The sequence below is a fragment of the Pseudopipra pipra genome, chromosome 1, assembly GCF_036250125.1.
Source record: "Pseudopipra pipra isolate bDixPip1 chromosome 1, bDixPip1.hap1, whole genome shotgun sequence".
Lineage (NCBI taxonomy): Eukaryota > Metazoa > Chordata > Aves > Passeriformes > Pipridae > Pseudopipra > Pseudopipra pipra.
The window spans coordinates 134,082,131-134,098,375 of NC_087549.1; the positions used below are offsets into that span (position 1 = coordinate 134,082,131).

The 16,245-nt window shown below is 43.3% G+C and overlaps 2 protein-coding genes across 12 annotated transcripts in view; one reads left to right on the forward strand and one right to left on the reverse strand.

Moving 5' to 3' along the window:
- The window catches only part of CROT (carnitine O-octanoyltransferase), a 30,018-nt gene extending 20,312 nt beyond the window's left edge, over positions 1-9,706 (reverse strand). For 2 of the 7 annotated variants that reach the window (XR_010435793.1, XM_064678683.1), the window contains exon 1: positions 1-19. Coding sequence is in view for 2 of the 7 variants with exons in the window: in XM_064678652.1 (XP_064534722.1) it covers positions 37-354 (318 nt within the window). In the remaining 5 variants the exon portion in view is untranslated. Of the gene's footprint in view, positions 355-3,505; positions 4,100-9,624 lie in introns of those variants that run through there. The other 5 variants (XM_064678661.1, XM_064678670.1, XM_064678652.1 and 2 more) reach the window with 5 other exon arrangements.
- OLAH (oleoyl-ACP hydrolase) overlaps positions 283-16,245 on the forward strand; it is a 26,643-nt gene continuing 10,680 nt past the window's right edge. For 4 of the 5 annotated variants that reach the window (XR_010435799.1, XM_064678716.1, XM_064678779.1 and 1 more), the window contains exons 1-2: positions 12,087-12,197; positions 12,319-12,478. Coding sequence is in view for 4 of the 5 variants with exons in the window: in XM_064678716.1 (XP_064534786.1) it covers positions 12,121-12,197; positions 12,319-12,478 (237 nt within the window). In the remaining variant the exon portion in view is untranslated. Of the gene's footprint in view, positions 399-12,086; positions 12,198-12,318; positions 12,479-16,245 lie in introns of those variants that run through there. The other variant, XM_064678726.1, reaches the window with a different exon arrangement.

A 16,245-nucleotide genomic window follows, 5' to 3' on the forward strand; every position in this document is an offset into this window, starting at 1 on the left:
CTCCGAGGAAAGAGGCCCGCTGAGGCCACCACTCACCCCGGCCCGGACACGCCCGGCTCGCTGCCAGCCCGGCCCGCCCAGCCCAGCCCAGCCCGCCGCTCTCGCCGCCGCCCTCGCCTCTGCCCCACTTCCCAGCGCGTCCGGAAGCCGCGTGGGGCGGGGCGGGCGCAGGGGTGGGAGCAGAGAGCGGCCCGACCGCCTCCTGCGCTCCGGGGGCCCTGGGGTGGGGTGTGAATAAAAGAACAATTTTAAGTTGGCAGGAGCTGTTGACTTCCTCGAAGGAAGGGAGGCCCTGCAGAGAGACCTCGACAAATCGGAGGGTTGGGCAGTCAGCAACCGTGTGAAGCTTAACATGGGCAAGTGCCGGATTCTGCCCCTGGGATGAGGAAACCCTGGTTGTGAGTATAGACTGGGGAACGAGAGGCTGGAGACCTGGGGATCCTGGTCGATGGCAAGTTGAACGTGAGTCAGCAGTGCCCTGGCAGCCAGGAGGGTCAGCCGTGTCCTGAGGGCATCAGGTAAAGCATCACCAGCCGGTCAAGGGAGGGGATTGTCCTGCTCTGCTCTGCACTGGTGCGGCCTCACCTTGAATACTGTGTGTGCAGTTTTGGGCACGACAATATCAAAAAGATATTAAGCTGTTAGAGAGTGTCCAAAGGAGGGCAATGAAGATGGTGAAGGACCTTGAGGGGAAGCTGTATGAGGAGCAGCTGAGGTCACTTGGTTTGTTCAGCCTGGAGAAGAGGAGACTGAGGGGAGACCTCATTGCAGTTACAACTCCCTTGTGAGGCGAAGAGGAGGAGCAGGCACTGATCTCTTCTGTGTGTTGACCAGTCACAGGACCTGAGGGAATGGCCTGAAATTGTGTCAGGGGAGGTTTAGGTTGGATCTTAGAAAGAGGTTCTTCACCCAGAGGGTGGTTGGGCACTGGAACAGGTTCCCCAGGGAAGTGGTCACAGCACCAAGCCTGACAGAGTTCAAGAAGCACTTAGACAATGCCCTCAGGCACATGGTATGATTCTTGGGATGGTCTTGTGTAGGGCCAAGAGTTGGACTTCAATGATCCTTGTGGGTCCCTTCCAACTCAGGATATTCTGATTCTGTGACGTGGGGAAAGCACAGCTGGGGCTGTGCTGAGTGCATGGGCTCTTCCCAGCTGCTGTCCCTCATGGGCTCTGCTCTGAAGTCCAGTGGCATCCTTAGCTGGACTAAGCCCAGCTGCAAGCTCTGGCTGGCCCTGGGGGGCTCCTTGCCCAGGGTAGGTGGCCCAACTGCTTTGTGGGTGGGCAGTAGCTCAGGAATCTGCAAGGGTGTTTCTGTGGAGCAGGTCTGGGCTAGACTGATGGGTTTCTGTGCCACCTTTTAAAATGGTGTGTGGGAGAGAGGCTTGTGGGGTGTGACTTGCAGCTTCATGGGAGCAGGATTAAGCAGAAACCACCAGCAGTGAGAGTGGGTGGCATTTGGAGCAGTTGTCACATCATGGAGCAAATATTTCACCACATGGTGAAGCACCACTTATGCTGGGAAAGACATGTGAGGCCCACAAAGTCCTACTTCCCATGGTTAATGAGGCGTCTGCTTTCAGAGACGCCTGCCCAGTACTGCTCTTGGGCTCACTGAAGGGGTCTCTGACACTTGCATGTGTACATGGGTGGTTTGTGCTGAAAAGCTATGGCTCAGCCTAGATTCATAAATTAAATATTTTCTGTGACATAACCTGCCATGCTTAGAACAAAAGTCATTATTGTCACTCAGAGCTAATGTGCACAAGGCTTTGTTGCTTGACTTCTTTCCTCTTTCCATCTGCAGCAGTGGCACCTTCAGTTTGCTTCTGTTACTACATACCTTTGCTGCCAAAATGACTTCCCATTGCCTACTGTTGTGGCTTAACCCTAGCCAGCAGCCAAGCACCACACAGCTGCTCATTCAATTTCCCACCAGTGGGATCAGGGAGAGAATCAGATGAGATAAAGACAGTTTAATAAGGAAAGCAAAAGCTGCACACACAAGCAAAGCAAAACAAGGAATTAATTCACTGCTTCCCATGGGCAGGCAGGTGTTCAGCCATCCCCAGGAAAGCAGGGCTCTGTCACCCATAACATTTACTTGGGAAAACAAATGCCATCACTCAAAATGCCCCCCCCTTCCATCTTCTTCCCTCCCACTTTAGGTACTGAGCATGATGTCATATGGTATGAAATATCCCTTTGATCAAGTGGTGTCACCTGTCCTGGCTGTGCCTCCTCCCAGCTTCCCACGCACTCTCAGCTTCCTTACCAGTGTGGCAGTACAAAAAGCAGAAAAGGCCTTGGCTTTTCTGCTTAGCAATAACAAAAGCATTTCTATATTATCAGCCTGGTGGTCAGCACAAATCCAAACCACAGCCCTATACTCGCCACTGTGAAGAAAATTAACTCTACCCCAGCCAAAACCAGCACACCTACCTCACTCTCCTTTTCTGGGCCACTTTGTTCTGTCATCTCTTGCTATGTGCAGTTATATGTAAAGGAGTTACTTTGTGGTTAATACACACAACAGATAGTCAAGATTAATGCCCTACTAAAGGAGTATTAGTATGTTAACCACCTATGGAGTCTTTGCTAGTTGGATGGAAAAGAGTAAGCTTTCACTGCTCCCTGTGGCACATGCTTGATCACGGAGTCATAGAATCATTAAAATTGGAAAAGACCTCCAAGATAATCAAGTCCAGCCTTTGACCGAATACCACTATGCCCACTAGACTGTATCATAAAGTGCCACATCTGCTCATTTTTTGAAGACTTCCAGGGATGGTGACTCCACCACTTCCCTGGGAGCCTCTTCCAATGCTTAACCACCCTTTCAGTGAAGAAATTTTTCCTAATGTCCAACCTGAACCTCCCTTGTGCAACTTGAGGCAATGTCCTCTTGTCCTATTGCTTGTTACTTGGGAGAAGAGACTGACCCCCACCTTGCTACAACCTCCTTTCAGGTAGTTGTAGAAAGTGATAAGGTCCCTCCCGAGCCTTCTTTTTTCCAAGCTAAACAACCTCAGTACCATCAGATGCTCCTCATAGGACTTATGTTCCAGATCCTTCACCAGCTTCATTGCCTTTCTCTGGACTCACTCCAGCACCTCAATATCTTTCCTCTAGTGAGGGGCCCAAAACTGAACCCAGTATTTGAGTTGTGGCCTCACAAGTACTGAGAACAGAGCTATGATCCCTTCCCTAGTCCTGCTGGCCACACTATGTCTGATACAAGCCAGGTTGCCATTGGCCCTTTTGGACACTTGGGCACACTGCTGGCTCGTATTCAGCTGGCTGTTGATGAGCAACCCCAGGTCCTTTTCCATTGGGCAGCTTTCCAGCCACTCTTCCCAAAGCCTGTAGCGGTGCATGGGGTTGTTGTGACCCAAGGGTGGGACTCAGCACTTTGCCGTATTGAACTTCACACCATTGGCCTCGACCCATTGATCCAGCCTGTCCAGATCCCACCCTCCAGCAGATTGACAGTCCCACTCAACTGTGAAATTACTGAGGGTGCATTCGATCCCCTCATCCAGATTGTCTTCCACCTAATTTTTTCCCTTGAGATGTTAATCATCTTTCCACATTGATGTTCTTCCTCTTGAGCTTCTTGCCTGGCCCAATCTCAGCATCCTTTATCTCCAATTTTATCTTATATTTCATGGCTCGACTCTGTGGACTTCTTCATAGAGCTTTCTCTCAATTTAATGATTTCCTAAAAAATCTGAGCAAAGGTTATGCAATTGTGCCATAGCAGAACCAGGCTGACAGCAGAGACAGTAGGAAAGGAGGGGATTATATTGTCAAACTCACTTTTGAAGCATCTACATAGTCTGTATGTTTGCAGTTTCAACATCCTGGAAGGTCCGGTTAGTAAAATGGGGAATGCGTGTTGTGTTTTATTTTAATCATTTATTTCAACAGTTTTGTATTATTGATGGTGTGAGCATATCAGCTGCAAGTCTCCCACAAGTAAGTTTCTCTGTAATAATTTTCCACGTTTTTTTCAAGCTTAAATAAAGGATGAGTAGACAGCTTTCTGGAGGACAGAATTTCATTTGGTAATGACTTTTTTTTTCCAGCAGCAGCTTTTAGATGTTAGCAATGACATTCACCTATTTGGAATATAATCTGCTAAAAATGTAGCCATGAGTTATATGTTGCTGGGAAAAATATGACCAGTGGAGAAAAAAGTTGAGTATGCTCCTTACTTTTACTTTTTCCATTAATTTATATTGTCTAGATATAATGACAAAAGATTGCCTTTGTCTTTATTTTTCAAAAAGCAAAGACCAGTATTTTCTTGAACTCAGGGGCTACTGAGATATGGTTTCCCACAGAATTTTTTCCTGTGGTTTATTAATTTTGCTGTCTTATAAGTGGGAAATCACACCATTGCTTCTCGCTGAGTAGAAAAATTTCTAGGGATATAAGTACATAATCCTTAAAAACCTGTAATAAATATTATGATGTATGTAACAGATGTGTTTTCTCTCTAACCGGACACTTCTTTTCATGAACCTGTAATTTTCCAGAAAGCCTAAGTATATACCCCGAAAATACATATTTTTTAACTTTTTTTAATGATTGTGTGAGTAATGAATGTAACAAAACATGTATGATATAGTAATGTGCAAGGTACTGATAAAGCTGCAGAAATAAAACATTTCCAGTGCTTAAAAAAAATTTCAACAGAAATTCACAATGTTTAGGACACTGAGATATACTGGTATCCCTCAGCTGCACAAACTGCATTCCTCTTGTGAAGATAAAATCGGTAGAGAATGACATTGCCTAACTGTCCTACAGTCTGCCAGCTCTGTTATTGCAGGATTGCAGATACCAAGTTGTCGATGCCCTGACTTGTTAAGGCTTCTCAGATGCCTGCCTAGCTGTAGGCAATCCAGTGGCTTTGACAGCAGACTCTGTACCTACCAGTGAAGTGGATCATTTGACTCTCAGCTCACTATTCCACTTATGCAGTTTTTGGTGGGAGGTGAACAAATACCTTAAATCTAAATTCTGTAAGTAGACTTGGTTCTACTTGCCATCTGGGGATATGATTGCTTTTTGCCTGGCTTCCAGAGTCTGCAGACAATGTATGCCTGAATGGGATGGGTCTAGGATGTAGGATTTACAAGTGCATAGATACTGAGAAGCTTCTCTGGTCCTGGACTGCCCCACTGGCAAATACCACTCTCTTGCCATTCACAAAGACTCATTCTACAGATTTCTAGACTGTATGCTATACAATATATTTTCCTTAGGAAAATATCAAAACATCCCTGTGCTGCAAGCACTTAGTGTTTCTTTACCTTTGGCTTTATGTTCCCTGCAGGATGGGGCTATTGGTCCATTTGTCTTAGCATCTGGTCAGTGCAAAAGTAGTTTTGTTGTCGCTTGTGTTTTCAATTTTACTTCTCAATTAGTACTTGTCCACCTACTATAAAGTGATGCCATGGCAATGAATAAAGCTAATGTAAAAGCTCATCATGCCCTGAAAGCCCATGTCTCCAAAGCATGTTTGAAAAATAATCAGAAATTTCTTTGGTATGCCACATCTGTGTCCATGTTTAATTCCGCCGTATTAGAAGGATGTTGAGATACTGAAGTAAGTGCGGCAGGGTTCCCTGCAATTATGACTGGGGTGGGTGGTGCACAAGGAGAGTCTGAGATAAAGGGTTTTGTCTTAAGAGGGGAGTGCTAAATGAGGATGTCTTCACCTACCTAATGAAACGGTATGCAGAGGATGGACAGAGCCAGACTCTTCTTGGATGTACTCAGCAAAAAGACAAACGACTTGCAGATACAAGTCACAACAAGGAATTAGAAAGAAAAATATCCCCACTATGAGTGTGATTGAACAGTGGAACATAGTTACCTAGGGAGGTTATGGAGTCTCCATCCTTGGAGATACTCAACACCTAACGAGACAGGTCTTGGACTATATGATCTTTAGAGGTCCCTTTCAACCTAAATTACTCTGTGATTTAACTGGTAGTTCTTAATCTTTTATACAGCTCTTTATAGAACTAGAATTTTATTTTCATTATATTTTAAATGTAAAGAGAATAAAAACCAGGAAATACTTTCTTAAAATACAGGTTGGCAATTTTTTTTCTCACACTGAACCACTTCTTTGCCAATAGTTCTAGAAAGAAACATTCTTTTTGACTGTGAACACTCTAAAGCAAATTTGTCAGCCATTAATTCATCAGATCACACATCTAACTTAAAATTTATAGTTAATAAAATAAAAGCTTGTTTATGCAGAAGAATTCTTATGTATCCTGTCCTCACTGTAATAGGGTCAGAGGTAGATCTTAGGTGTAAGGCCAATAGGTGGAAGTAGAGGAAAATATAAAGACAATTTAGAAATAATCCATTTTTTTTAAACTGTTACCTTGTAAAAAATGAGAGAAATAAAAATAGACATTTTCCTAACCAGATATGTTATTTCAAATAAATCCAGATTCAGCTGAATGTACTCCAAAGAAGATTCATCATGGCTAGGCTTCACGAATGAAGATTTGGGAAGGACTCTATCCACACTTGCTACAAGCGCACTGGTGGCTAAAAAGGCCAATACGAGATAGACAAGTCCAGATGGAAAAGGCACAGCAGAAAGACTCCTTAGGTGGTATCGACAGGACATGGTTCTTTCTGCGTTGTCTTTTCTCCTCGAGAGTGATCCTGCGTGTGTTCTCAAAGGAAGCAGCAGCGTTATAGATGGTGTGTCTCCAGACCTCCCGATTGGAGGCCAGAGTAGACCAGTTATGTTGATCAATATGGCCAAGGCTGAGATGTTGTTTCAGGGAGTCCTTGTATCTCCTCTTCGGGGCCCCTCTCTTGCGGCAGCCGGTGGCAAGTTCACCATAGAGCAGGATCTTAGGGAGGCGGTGGTCCTTCATCCTGGAGACATGTCCTGCCCAACACAGCTGTGTTCTCAGCAACATGGCCTCAATACTTGTGGCTGCTGCTTGTTCTAGAACAGACATATTAATCTGACCAGTGCATGTTTAGGATTGTATGGAGGCAGCATTGATGGAAGCATTCTAAGAGTCGCAGGTAGTGGCGGTAGATGACCCATGATTCAGACCCATATAAAAGAGTAGACAGCACTATGGCTCTGTAAACACTGATCTTTGTACTTTTCTTCAGTTGTTTATTCCGCCAAACTCTTATGGAGTTTTCCAAAAGCTCTATATGCCTTTGCTAACCTGTTGTCTATCTCTCCGTCAATCTTACCATCCTAGGTAATTAAATTGCTGGACTGATTTGAGCTCTGATTGGCCAATGGTGATATGGGGATGATGGAAGACGTCCCAAGGTGCAGGTTGATAGAAAACTGACTTCCAGCCCAAAAAGCTGAGCAGTGTCTGCAAAGCAGGATGTTAAACGCTGCAGAGCTGCTTCTGTGTGGGTGATGAGGGCAGCATCATCAGTGTAAAGCAGCTCCTGGACAAGATGATTTAAGGTCTTAGTGTGGGCCTTCAGTCACCTTAGGTTGAAAAGGCTTCCATCAGTACAGTATCAAATGTAGATACCATCCTGATCATTGAGGTCTGCCGTGGCCCTTTGGAGCATCATGCTGAAAAAGATTGTGAATAGGGTTGGTGCCAGAACGCAGCCTTGTTTCACACCACTGATTATTACAAAGGGCTCAGAAAGTGCATTGCCATATCTGACCTGGCTGCGCTGATCCTCATGAAGTGAGATGATTATTTTAAGGAACTTGGGGGGACATCCTAAATGTTCCAAAATCTGCCACAGACCTTTTCTGTTCACAGTATCAAAAGCCTTGGTGAGGTCAACAAAGGTTACGTAGAGACCTTTGTTCTGTTCCCTACACTTCTCTTGCACTTGTCTGAGAACAAATACCATGTCTGTGGTACTCCTGTTGGCTCTGAAACCACAATGGCTTTCAGGTAGAAGTTCTTCTGCTATGGCGGGTATTAGTCTGTTTAAAAGTATTCTTGCCAGGATTTTGCTATCAATGGAGAGCAGAGTAATACCTCTGTAATTCGAACAGTCTGATTTATCTCCTTTCTTCTTATACAAGGTGATGATGATTGCATCACGACGGTCTGATGGTAGTTCACCTAGTTCCCAAGAAGTTTATTCATGTAGTAATTCTTTCTTCTGTACAGCCTTTTTTTTTTTTCCTGAATGAAGATTAGATCCGATGAATGTATCTTTAAGCCAGTAAGACAGGTTCTTTGTTTCAGGAGGAGTTGTAAAATAATTCTTAAGGGCAAATTACTCCATTAGGTTGGCACAGTAATGTCTTTTACATCCAAACCTTGGGGCTGTATATGTAATATCAGCATGCACCTGTCCATCTGGATTAAGCGGGTCAAAGCTTGCAAAAAGGTCTTAAAAGGCTCCTTTCCTTTTTAGCAGGAGGATGGTGAGACTGTATAGGGTCAGCTGACTGATGTTGGTGAAAACCAAACTACAGGATAAGTATTAGTTTTCAGCTTGATAAACAATGTGCTCTTACTACAGAGATATGTAGTTGCTAGTGCTAATAAAAACATGGGGGTAAGAATGCTATGCTCTGAGAAGCTGGGAAGGGAGAGATTATCTCCTTCATTATCAGCAAGATTAGACAAAGCTGATAACAAATCTGCATCTAAATTACGTTTTTGTCTAAGTTCTGTCTGAACTGCAGAATTTCTCCGCACCCCATACTTGCCTTCCCCACAACAGCTTTCTTTGCAGCAAAGGCAATAATCGATTTGGAATATGGTTTTACTCCTGTTGTCATCAAATACTCCTGTAGGTCATGCTATGACTAAGAAATCTGGCCCCGTTACTGATTTTTGACAGGATTCTTTTATTTGTTTCCATTCCTTATTAGCATATTTCTGCTTGTGTGAGATTAAAAAACACTTGGAATGGTTTTCCTGGAGTCCTTGCTTCTGAATTTCCTCTTCTGTGGGGAGCCAATAGGTGTGGACACAGGAATTGAGTTCCAGCTGATGGGGCAATATCACCCATAGGATACTGGATAGCCAGTAATGAATGCAGAACTTTCAGATTGAAAGTGATAGAGTTAGTTGTGAGAAGGCATGAGGATTGCACTATCATCTCACAAAAATATTTGTGTTTAAAAGAGTGGGAGTGGCCCTGTGAAGCCTTGCAGCTACTGCTTGTCAGTGGGTAATCAACTTGAAATGGCCAAGTCCACTGAATACTTCCTGTACCACTGCATTATGAGGCTAAACCTTGATATCTATAAACCTCATGCCTATTTTAGTCATGTCCTTATTTCTTGTAGAGTGGAAGTGGAGTGTGCATGTTATCATCCCACTGCAAGATCTGGATTGCTGTGGTAAAAGTGTAGTGTCAGCGTTCTCTGTGCTACATGTACCTTCTATGCACAGGATATGAAAGGAGCAGATTCCCATTATCTGTGGCCTTTATGCCTTTCTATCTAAGCAGGTTCTCTCTGTACCCTACTAGGTTTCCTAATGTTTGCATATTTTATTCTTGTAAGTCCTGATACTACCTCACTTACCATTACTTTTAGGAAAGCAAAACTCTCTCTTTTGTAAACTGCTGTGTCCTTTCACTTTCCCTCCCGCTCTTTTAATTTTGACTGGTCACCCACCATTTGCAGTCCGGGAGCCAAGAGCAGCACTGGTGGGAGATGGAGGGATTTCCTGCTGAAGCTGCTGTTTCTCCAGAGTAGCAGTTCTGCAAGTTCTCCAGATTCTTGTCAGTTTGGCATCAAGAGTTGCTGACAGGGACAACATCTACACCTGTGAAGGAAAGGAAAACAAGCCTTGTCTGGTTTAGAGCATGCAAAGATACAATGCACTGTTGAGTTGCTTATGGTCATCCTCCCCTTTTTTCCAGGACATACTTTTGTGCATGGTGGTGGAAGTAAATGGGATAAACCCATTTTTTTGCCCTAATTTATGTGGCAGATAGAGTGGGTCAAACTCTGAATGACACACACGTTCTCATCGAATTAGTACTGTTATTCACTTTCAGTGGCTAACTGAGTGTTGACAGCTTATGTGACTGTTTTACAGACAGACAGAGAGAGAAAGAGGGAGTGTTTGTACAACTGACCATGTCACGTGCTCTTGTTCTAGGTACTGAAATTTGCATCCCTGCCTTGAGTGTTTTAGGTGTCTTTTCTGACTGAAAGAATCTCTGTAGAGTGAGCTTTGTCCTAAAGCTGTAAATGAGTCTCCAAAATTAGAGAGTAAAATTTGGGTTTTAAGCTGTGTGATGTATCTGAGCCAATAGTATATGGAGTTTTTTGGTTTTTATCATTTTATATGCCTGACCCTGTTCCTATGGGAAGTTGTGATTGACCAGCAGTTTGCATTGCTAACACTGGTGACTTCTGCAGAGTGCCTAGACAGGGAGCATCTGAGCCCCCTTAGGTAGAAGTTTAAAGACTGCAATGTGGGCTGAGCAGCTGAGAGTATGAGAGAGTCTGTTTCCTGCCCAAATTTATTTGAAGGTTCATTGTTAGCATTTTGATTCTTATAAAATCTGACTTTTTGAACTCAGACATTCCCCTGGTTATAGAGTTTGCTGCAAGGAGAAAGACTAGGCAGTTCTCCTCTAGGAAGCTGGGATCCTGCCATGGTGCATTTCTGTGTCTGCAATTGACCACATGGCAGGAACAGGGGCAAATTGGGCTTGGTAGAGTTTTGTTCTTTCTAAGAAGCAATTTTTTTGGTTGTACCATTGAAGCAGTTCTGTCAGTTACTATGATGCACATAGTAGGTCAGCACATTCTACTGAGACAGCAACAGAGATTTCCACTCTGTTTTCTGTTATTTCCTATGGCCAGGCCTGTATATAAACTGACTATTTTTATGTAACTTTCACACTTTATTTCTCTTTGCAAGACTGAAAGTCAGATTTTCTACTGTATTCTAGTCCCTCCAGGCTTCCTGTTTTCTCTGACTACCTTTGAATTTTATTTTCTTTCTTGGTCAGCAGACCTTAGCAGACTGACCTCAGTGCATGTTCTGTGTATTGCATACAATAATACAAAGGCCTCTGTATTTGTTAAATTAAATGAATTCTCTATTAGCAAGACTATTTTGCAGCATTGCAACTAGCTGGCTTTCTTCACACACATACAGACTCAGTCCTGCATCAAACTAATAGGTGCATGACGCTGGAAGTATTCACCAAGCCATGACATATACATGTTCTAGAACCACTGTAATAACCTGAATGTCTACCTTAAAGCAGGCAGCTTTTCTGGAGCTGTTCCAGAGTCTGATGGGTACAATGGTTAAAAATCCTATTTCTAGCCATGGCTAGAACATGAACAATAACCATTTTTTGGAATGTCCTCGCTTCCCTCAGCCTCATCTTCCAGTGTATTTGTAAAAGGTAATGTATTCTCTTTCATAAGTTCTCTTTTCTAGCCACACCTTGTATCAGATCTGGTTTGAACTCACCTTTCTTGAAGAAACTTAACACTATAGGCAGAATTCCAAGTGAGATCTCTTCAATACTCGAGTGTCACTCATGTTTCCAAATATCTCCAGGAGATCCTATTAATGCATCTCTAAATTGAGTCTTCTCTTCTGCAAAATCCACTGTTCCCTCCATATTTCATCTGCATGGCTTCTATTGCTTGTGTATAATCCTCTGAGGTCATACTTAAAAGTAATAATAAGTTGGGATTCATTTGACTGTCTCTGTCTCAAGACTTTCATAGAGATGAGGGTTACTCCTGCTTTCCTTTGGATGGCCTGAGAACTGCTTAATTTCATGTCTCTTCATATAAGCAGCTAATGGTAATTTTTAAGAGAAAGATCTAAGTGCATCCTTACTTTTATCCTTTGAAGTTGATTGACTAGAAAATGAAGTATAGTTGCAGTAAAGGTGCTAAAGTTGTGCAGATTTGTTAAAATAATAAATAATGAAAGACAATAAATAATCACTGAGGAGAAAACAAATTACATTGCTCACAGTACATATAATCCAATGTATTTCACAACTGTCAGTAATAGATGTCAACTTTTATTAAGCAACATACACAACATGGTTCTTTAAATCCTAGGTGTGCAACTGAGAAACACATGCTTCTTTGTTATTTTACTTCAGGGATCTATATGTGCTCAAAATGAGTCTCATTAAATCACTACTGGCGAATTGCAACTCCCCAAGCAATGTTTCTGTTCTTAAACAAGAATTACTGTGGTGAGTTTTCGGCATTAATAACTACTGGATAAAAATCTACTCTTGCACTCTTTCTTTATGATTTCTGAAAGAGTTATACTTTCCTGACTTACCATTACATCCATTTGTATTTCTATTGTAGTCCAAAAGAGACTGAAAATTGCCATAAAACAACAGCTAAGAAAGCTTTAAATGAGGAACTTCTGAGGAGCATTCAAGAGTCTGAGAGGGAGATTGATCAGTGGAGCCATAGTCTGCCATCTGTGACACGTGGAAGCCAAGTCGGCATGGCCACTACGGAGGTAGGTTCTGGATCTGCTTTGTACCAGAAGGAAGGAGGGGTGGAACAATGTTACAGGACAGAGTGTTAAAAGAAACCCCTCCTTACCCTTCAAGTTGCCCTCTAAGATACCCTGACAGAACAGGTACAAGGCCCTTGTACAAAGTCTTGCCAAGGTCAGAGAGATTAACCTCTTGCAACAAAACTTGCATTAAGACGTGCGTCAGGAAGAAACAATGGTGAGTTATGGGCACTGGTGACTCCCTCTGTATGGAATGGAAGCACTCATTTGCAGACCAAGCCCTCTTTTCAGAGAAGTTTGCTGCTTCCCTGGGGCCCAAATTAGGGATATCACCGCAAAACTGAACAGCCTAATACAACCTTCATACTATTATTTATTCCTGCTCTTTCACATGCATACAAATGGTGTCATGATAAAAAGAGCCCTGGAAAGAATGCTAAAAAATTCCAGAGCACAGGTAATGTTTTCCTCAGTCCTCCCAGTAATGGAAGGAGACTTTGGAAGAAACAGGTGAGCCCAGAATATCAATACCTGACTCCAGGACTACGGCCTTCACCATAACTTTGGGTTTTAAACCATGGAAGAACATTCAAGAGGCAAGGTATGCTGGGGCCTGTTGGGATCCACCTGTCCTGATGGGGAAATGTGTCTTTGGGCATAAGCTGGGGGGATGGATCAAGAGAGCTTTAAAGTAGAATTGATGGGGGGAAGGAAATAACAACGGGATTACAGCAGGGAAGCTGAAGGTTGGCATGGCATCATCTGAGGATGGCAATGCTAGTGGAAACAGTCCATGGGAATACCCTGGAAATCTTGTTTTCAGGGCTTAGGAGCCCACAAGTAATGGTCAGTCTTTAAGAACCACATTTTGGAAACACAGGAAAAAGAAAAAGAAAAAAGGAAAAAGAAATTGTGTGATCCTGAAAGTGGGGTCAGGCTTTGCAGGAACAGTATAGGACTGTGATCTGTGTAAGCAGGGAGAAGACACAAAAGGCCAAAACTCACTTAGAGTTGAAAATGGCCAGTTCAGATAACCAGAAAAGCTTTTTCAAGTACGTTGATTACAAGAGGAGGTCTAAAGAAAACGTTGGACTAATGCTTGTTGAAGATTGTCATCTGATTAATAGGGATGAAGAAAAAGCAGAGGCATTCAATGCCTTTTTTCCTTGGTATTTAAGAATACTGATAGACCTTGGGCTGCCTGAGTTAGAGGAGCATGAGTTCTGTGAGTATGGAATCAGTGACTTTCCATTTGTGGACACTGAAATTGTAGGGGACCAGATGTATCAGCTTACTAACCATGGCCTTCTAACCATGAATTCCATAGAGTCTGAAAAGATTCATCCTGGAGTACTGAAGGAGCTAATGGATGTTATAGCAAGACCCCTCTTGGTCTGCCAAAAGTCTTGAGAGTCTGGGGAGTTTGACTGGAACCCAGCTGATGTTATTTCCATAAAAAGGGCCTGAGAGAAGGCCCAGGGAACTACAGACCTGTTAGTCTAACATCAGTTCTTAAAAAAATTATGGAGAACATTATACTGCGTACTCCTGAAAGCATTTAAAGAATAATGCAATCATCAGGCAGATCGTTCACCTAGTGGATTAAGGGAAGGCCATGGACGTATCTTTTCTGGATTATAGTAAGGCTTTTGACATGGGTTCACAGTGCCCTGGCTGAAGAACCGGCTGAAGGGCAGAGCTCAAAGGGCTGTACTGAATGGCTGCAGGCGATCACCAGGGCTGTTCCGCAGAGTTCAATTCTGAGGGTCCAGGGTTCATGTCCCTGTTCGGGCGCCATATGTAGCATGTGACCCTTGTATAACAAGGAATAAGTGATGCTCCTCGTGCGGTGGTGAGACAAAGAGATTTTATTCGAACTCGCGCGCCCTTTTATCCTTACAGATCATGTGACTTTCTTAACCAACCAGTTTACTAACTCTGGGGCATGCTCCTTGGGCTCTGTACCTGGCACATCCTCTGTGCCACCTTTGGCCCGCCCCTACACTGTTCAATATATTTATCAATGATCGGGATGCAGGAGTGGAATGTACCACTAGCAGGTTTGCTGATGATAGGTGCTGTTGACGCCCTAGAGGTAAAAGAGGCCTTGTAGAGGAATCTAGATAGATTGAAGCATTGAGCTATGATTACCAGGATGAAATTTAACAAGTCACATTGATGGATTCTGCACCTAGCATGGCGTAGTAATGCCAGGCACAAGTCTAAATTAAGAAAGGAGTGGTTGGAGATCACCCCTGCAGAAAGCAATCTGGGGGTGCCAGCAGGCTCACTGTGAGTCAGCAGTGTGCCCAGGCAGCCAGGAAAGCAGACTGCATCCTGGGGTTTGTGCATCAAACACAACACCACCGAAGGCAACAAAGCTGGTGAAAGTGCTGGAAGGAATGTCCTCTGAGGAGCGGCTGAGGACTTTGGGCTTGTCTACTTTGGAGAAAAGGAGGCTAAGAGGCCTCATTACTTTCTACAGCTTCCTGAGGAGGGGAAGCAGAGAGGGAGGTGCTGAGCTCTGGTCTCTGGTATCCAGTGACAGGACGTTTGGGAATGGTTCAAAGCTGTGCCAGGGGAGGTTTAGATTGTACAGGCTTCCTAGAAGGATGGTTGATGCCCCCAGCCTGTCAGTGTTTAAGAGGGTTTGGGACAATCCCTAATAACGTGCTTTAACTTGGTCAGCTCTGAATTGGTCAGGCAGTTGGATGAGGTGACCATTTTAAGTCCCTTCCAACTGAAACAGTCTAGTCTACTCTACTCTGTATACTAGTGCTGAGTTGACAGATCAGTTCTGTGAAGCCCTTTTTTACCTTCAGCCTTGGAAAGGCCAAGCATAATTTGGATGAAAGTGGCATCTCCTGGAACTACTTAATTTGTAAAAAATTTCATTTTTTATATGAAACCCAATAAATTTTCTAGTCCTTTGACACAAAGAATTAGAAGGCAAACAAAACCAAGTAACACATACAATTCTTCATTTCATTATTTTTAAGGAAATAGCCTGCTATTTGATTAATGCTATACTTTCAAAATCTTATTCTTAACCTCTTTTATTTTCAGCCTTAGTTAGGAAATAATTGTTTCCAGTAGTGTGTTATTACTTTTAGGAATATTATTAGTGAGCCTGATGTCTATAACAGCTGGCTTTTGTAACATTAACATTGAGTGTCAGATTATTTTGTTAGCACAATTTGAGGTAGGAGTAAATAAAGTGTATTAGGTGCTTTATTACAAATTGTAACTTATAATCAAATACCTCTGCTACTAGATATATCATATGGAGAAGCAGTATTGAGCACAGCAGCACAGGTCAGGACTAGCCAATATAAGATGCTTTAAATCGTGCACCTTCAAAGCATAGGTGTCCCTCATGGCACTCCATAGCTCAGTTGGTTAGAGCACGGTGCTAACAACACCAAGGTTGTGGGTTTGATCCCCATATGGGCCATTCACTTAAAGAGTTGGACTTGATCCATGTGGGTCCCTTGCAACGCAGAATATACTATAAAACCTGTGAGTTACAATGTAAAAGTACTGTGAGTTTGTACTTTAGCCTTTTAGAAGTGGCAGCTGCAAAGCATGAGACCAGACCTCACTGCAGAGCCTGCAGCCACAAGGGTTGCAGGAAAGGTTCTCCAGGAAAGCAGAAATCAGAAATGAGTAGAAGACTGCAGCCCTTGTTTGGGAAAGGAGCAGGGCTTACTGACTGGCTGGTCAAAAGGTAGGCTTTTCTCTTAACGCCGTAGATTTTTCAGTTTCCT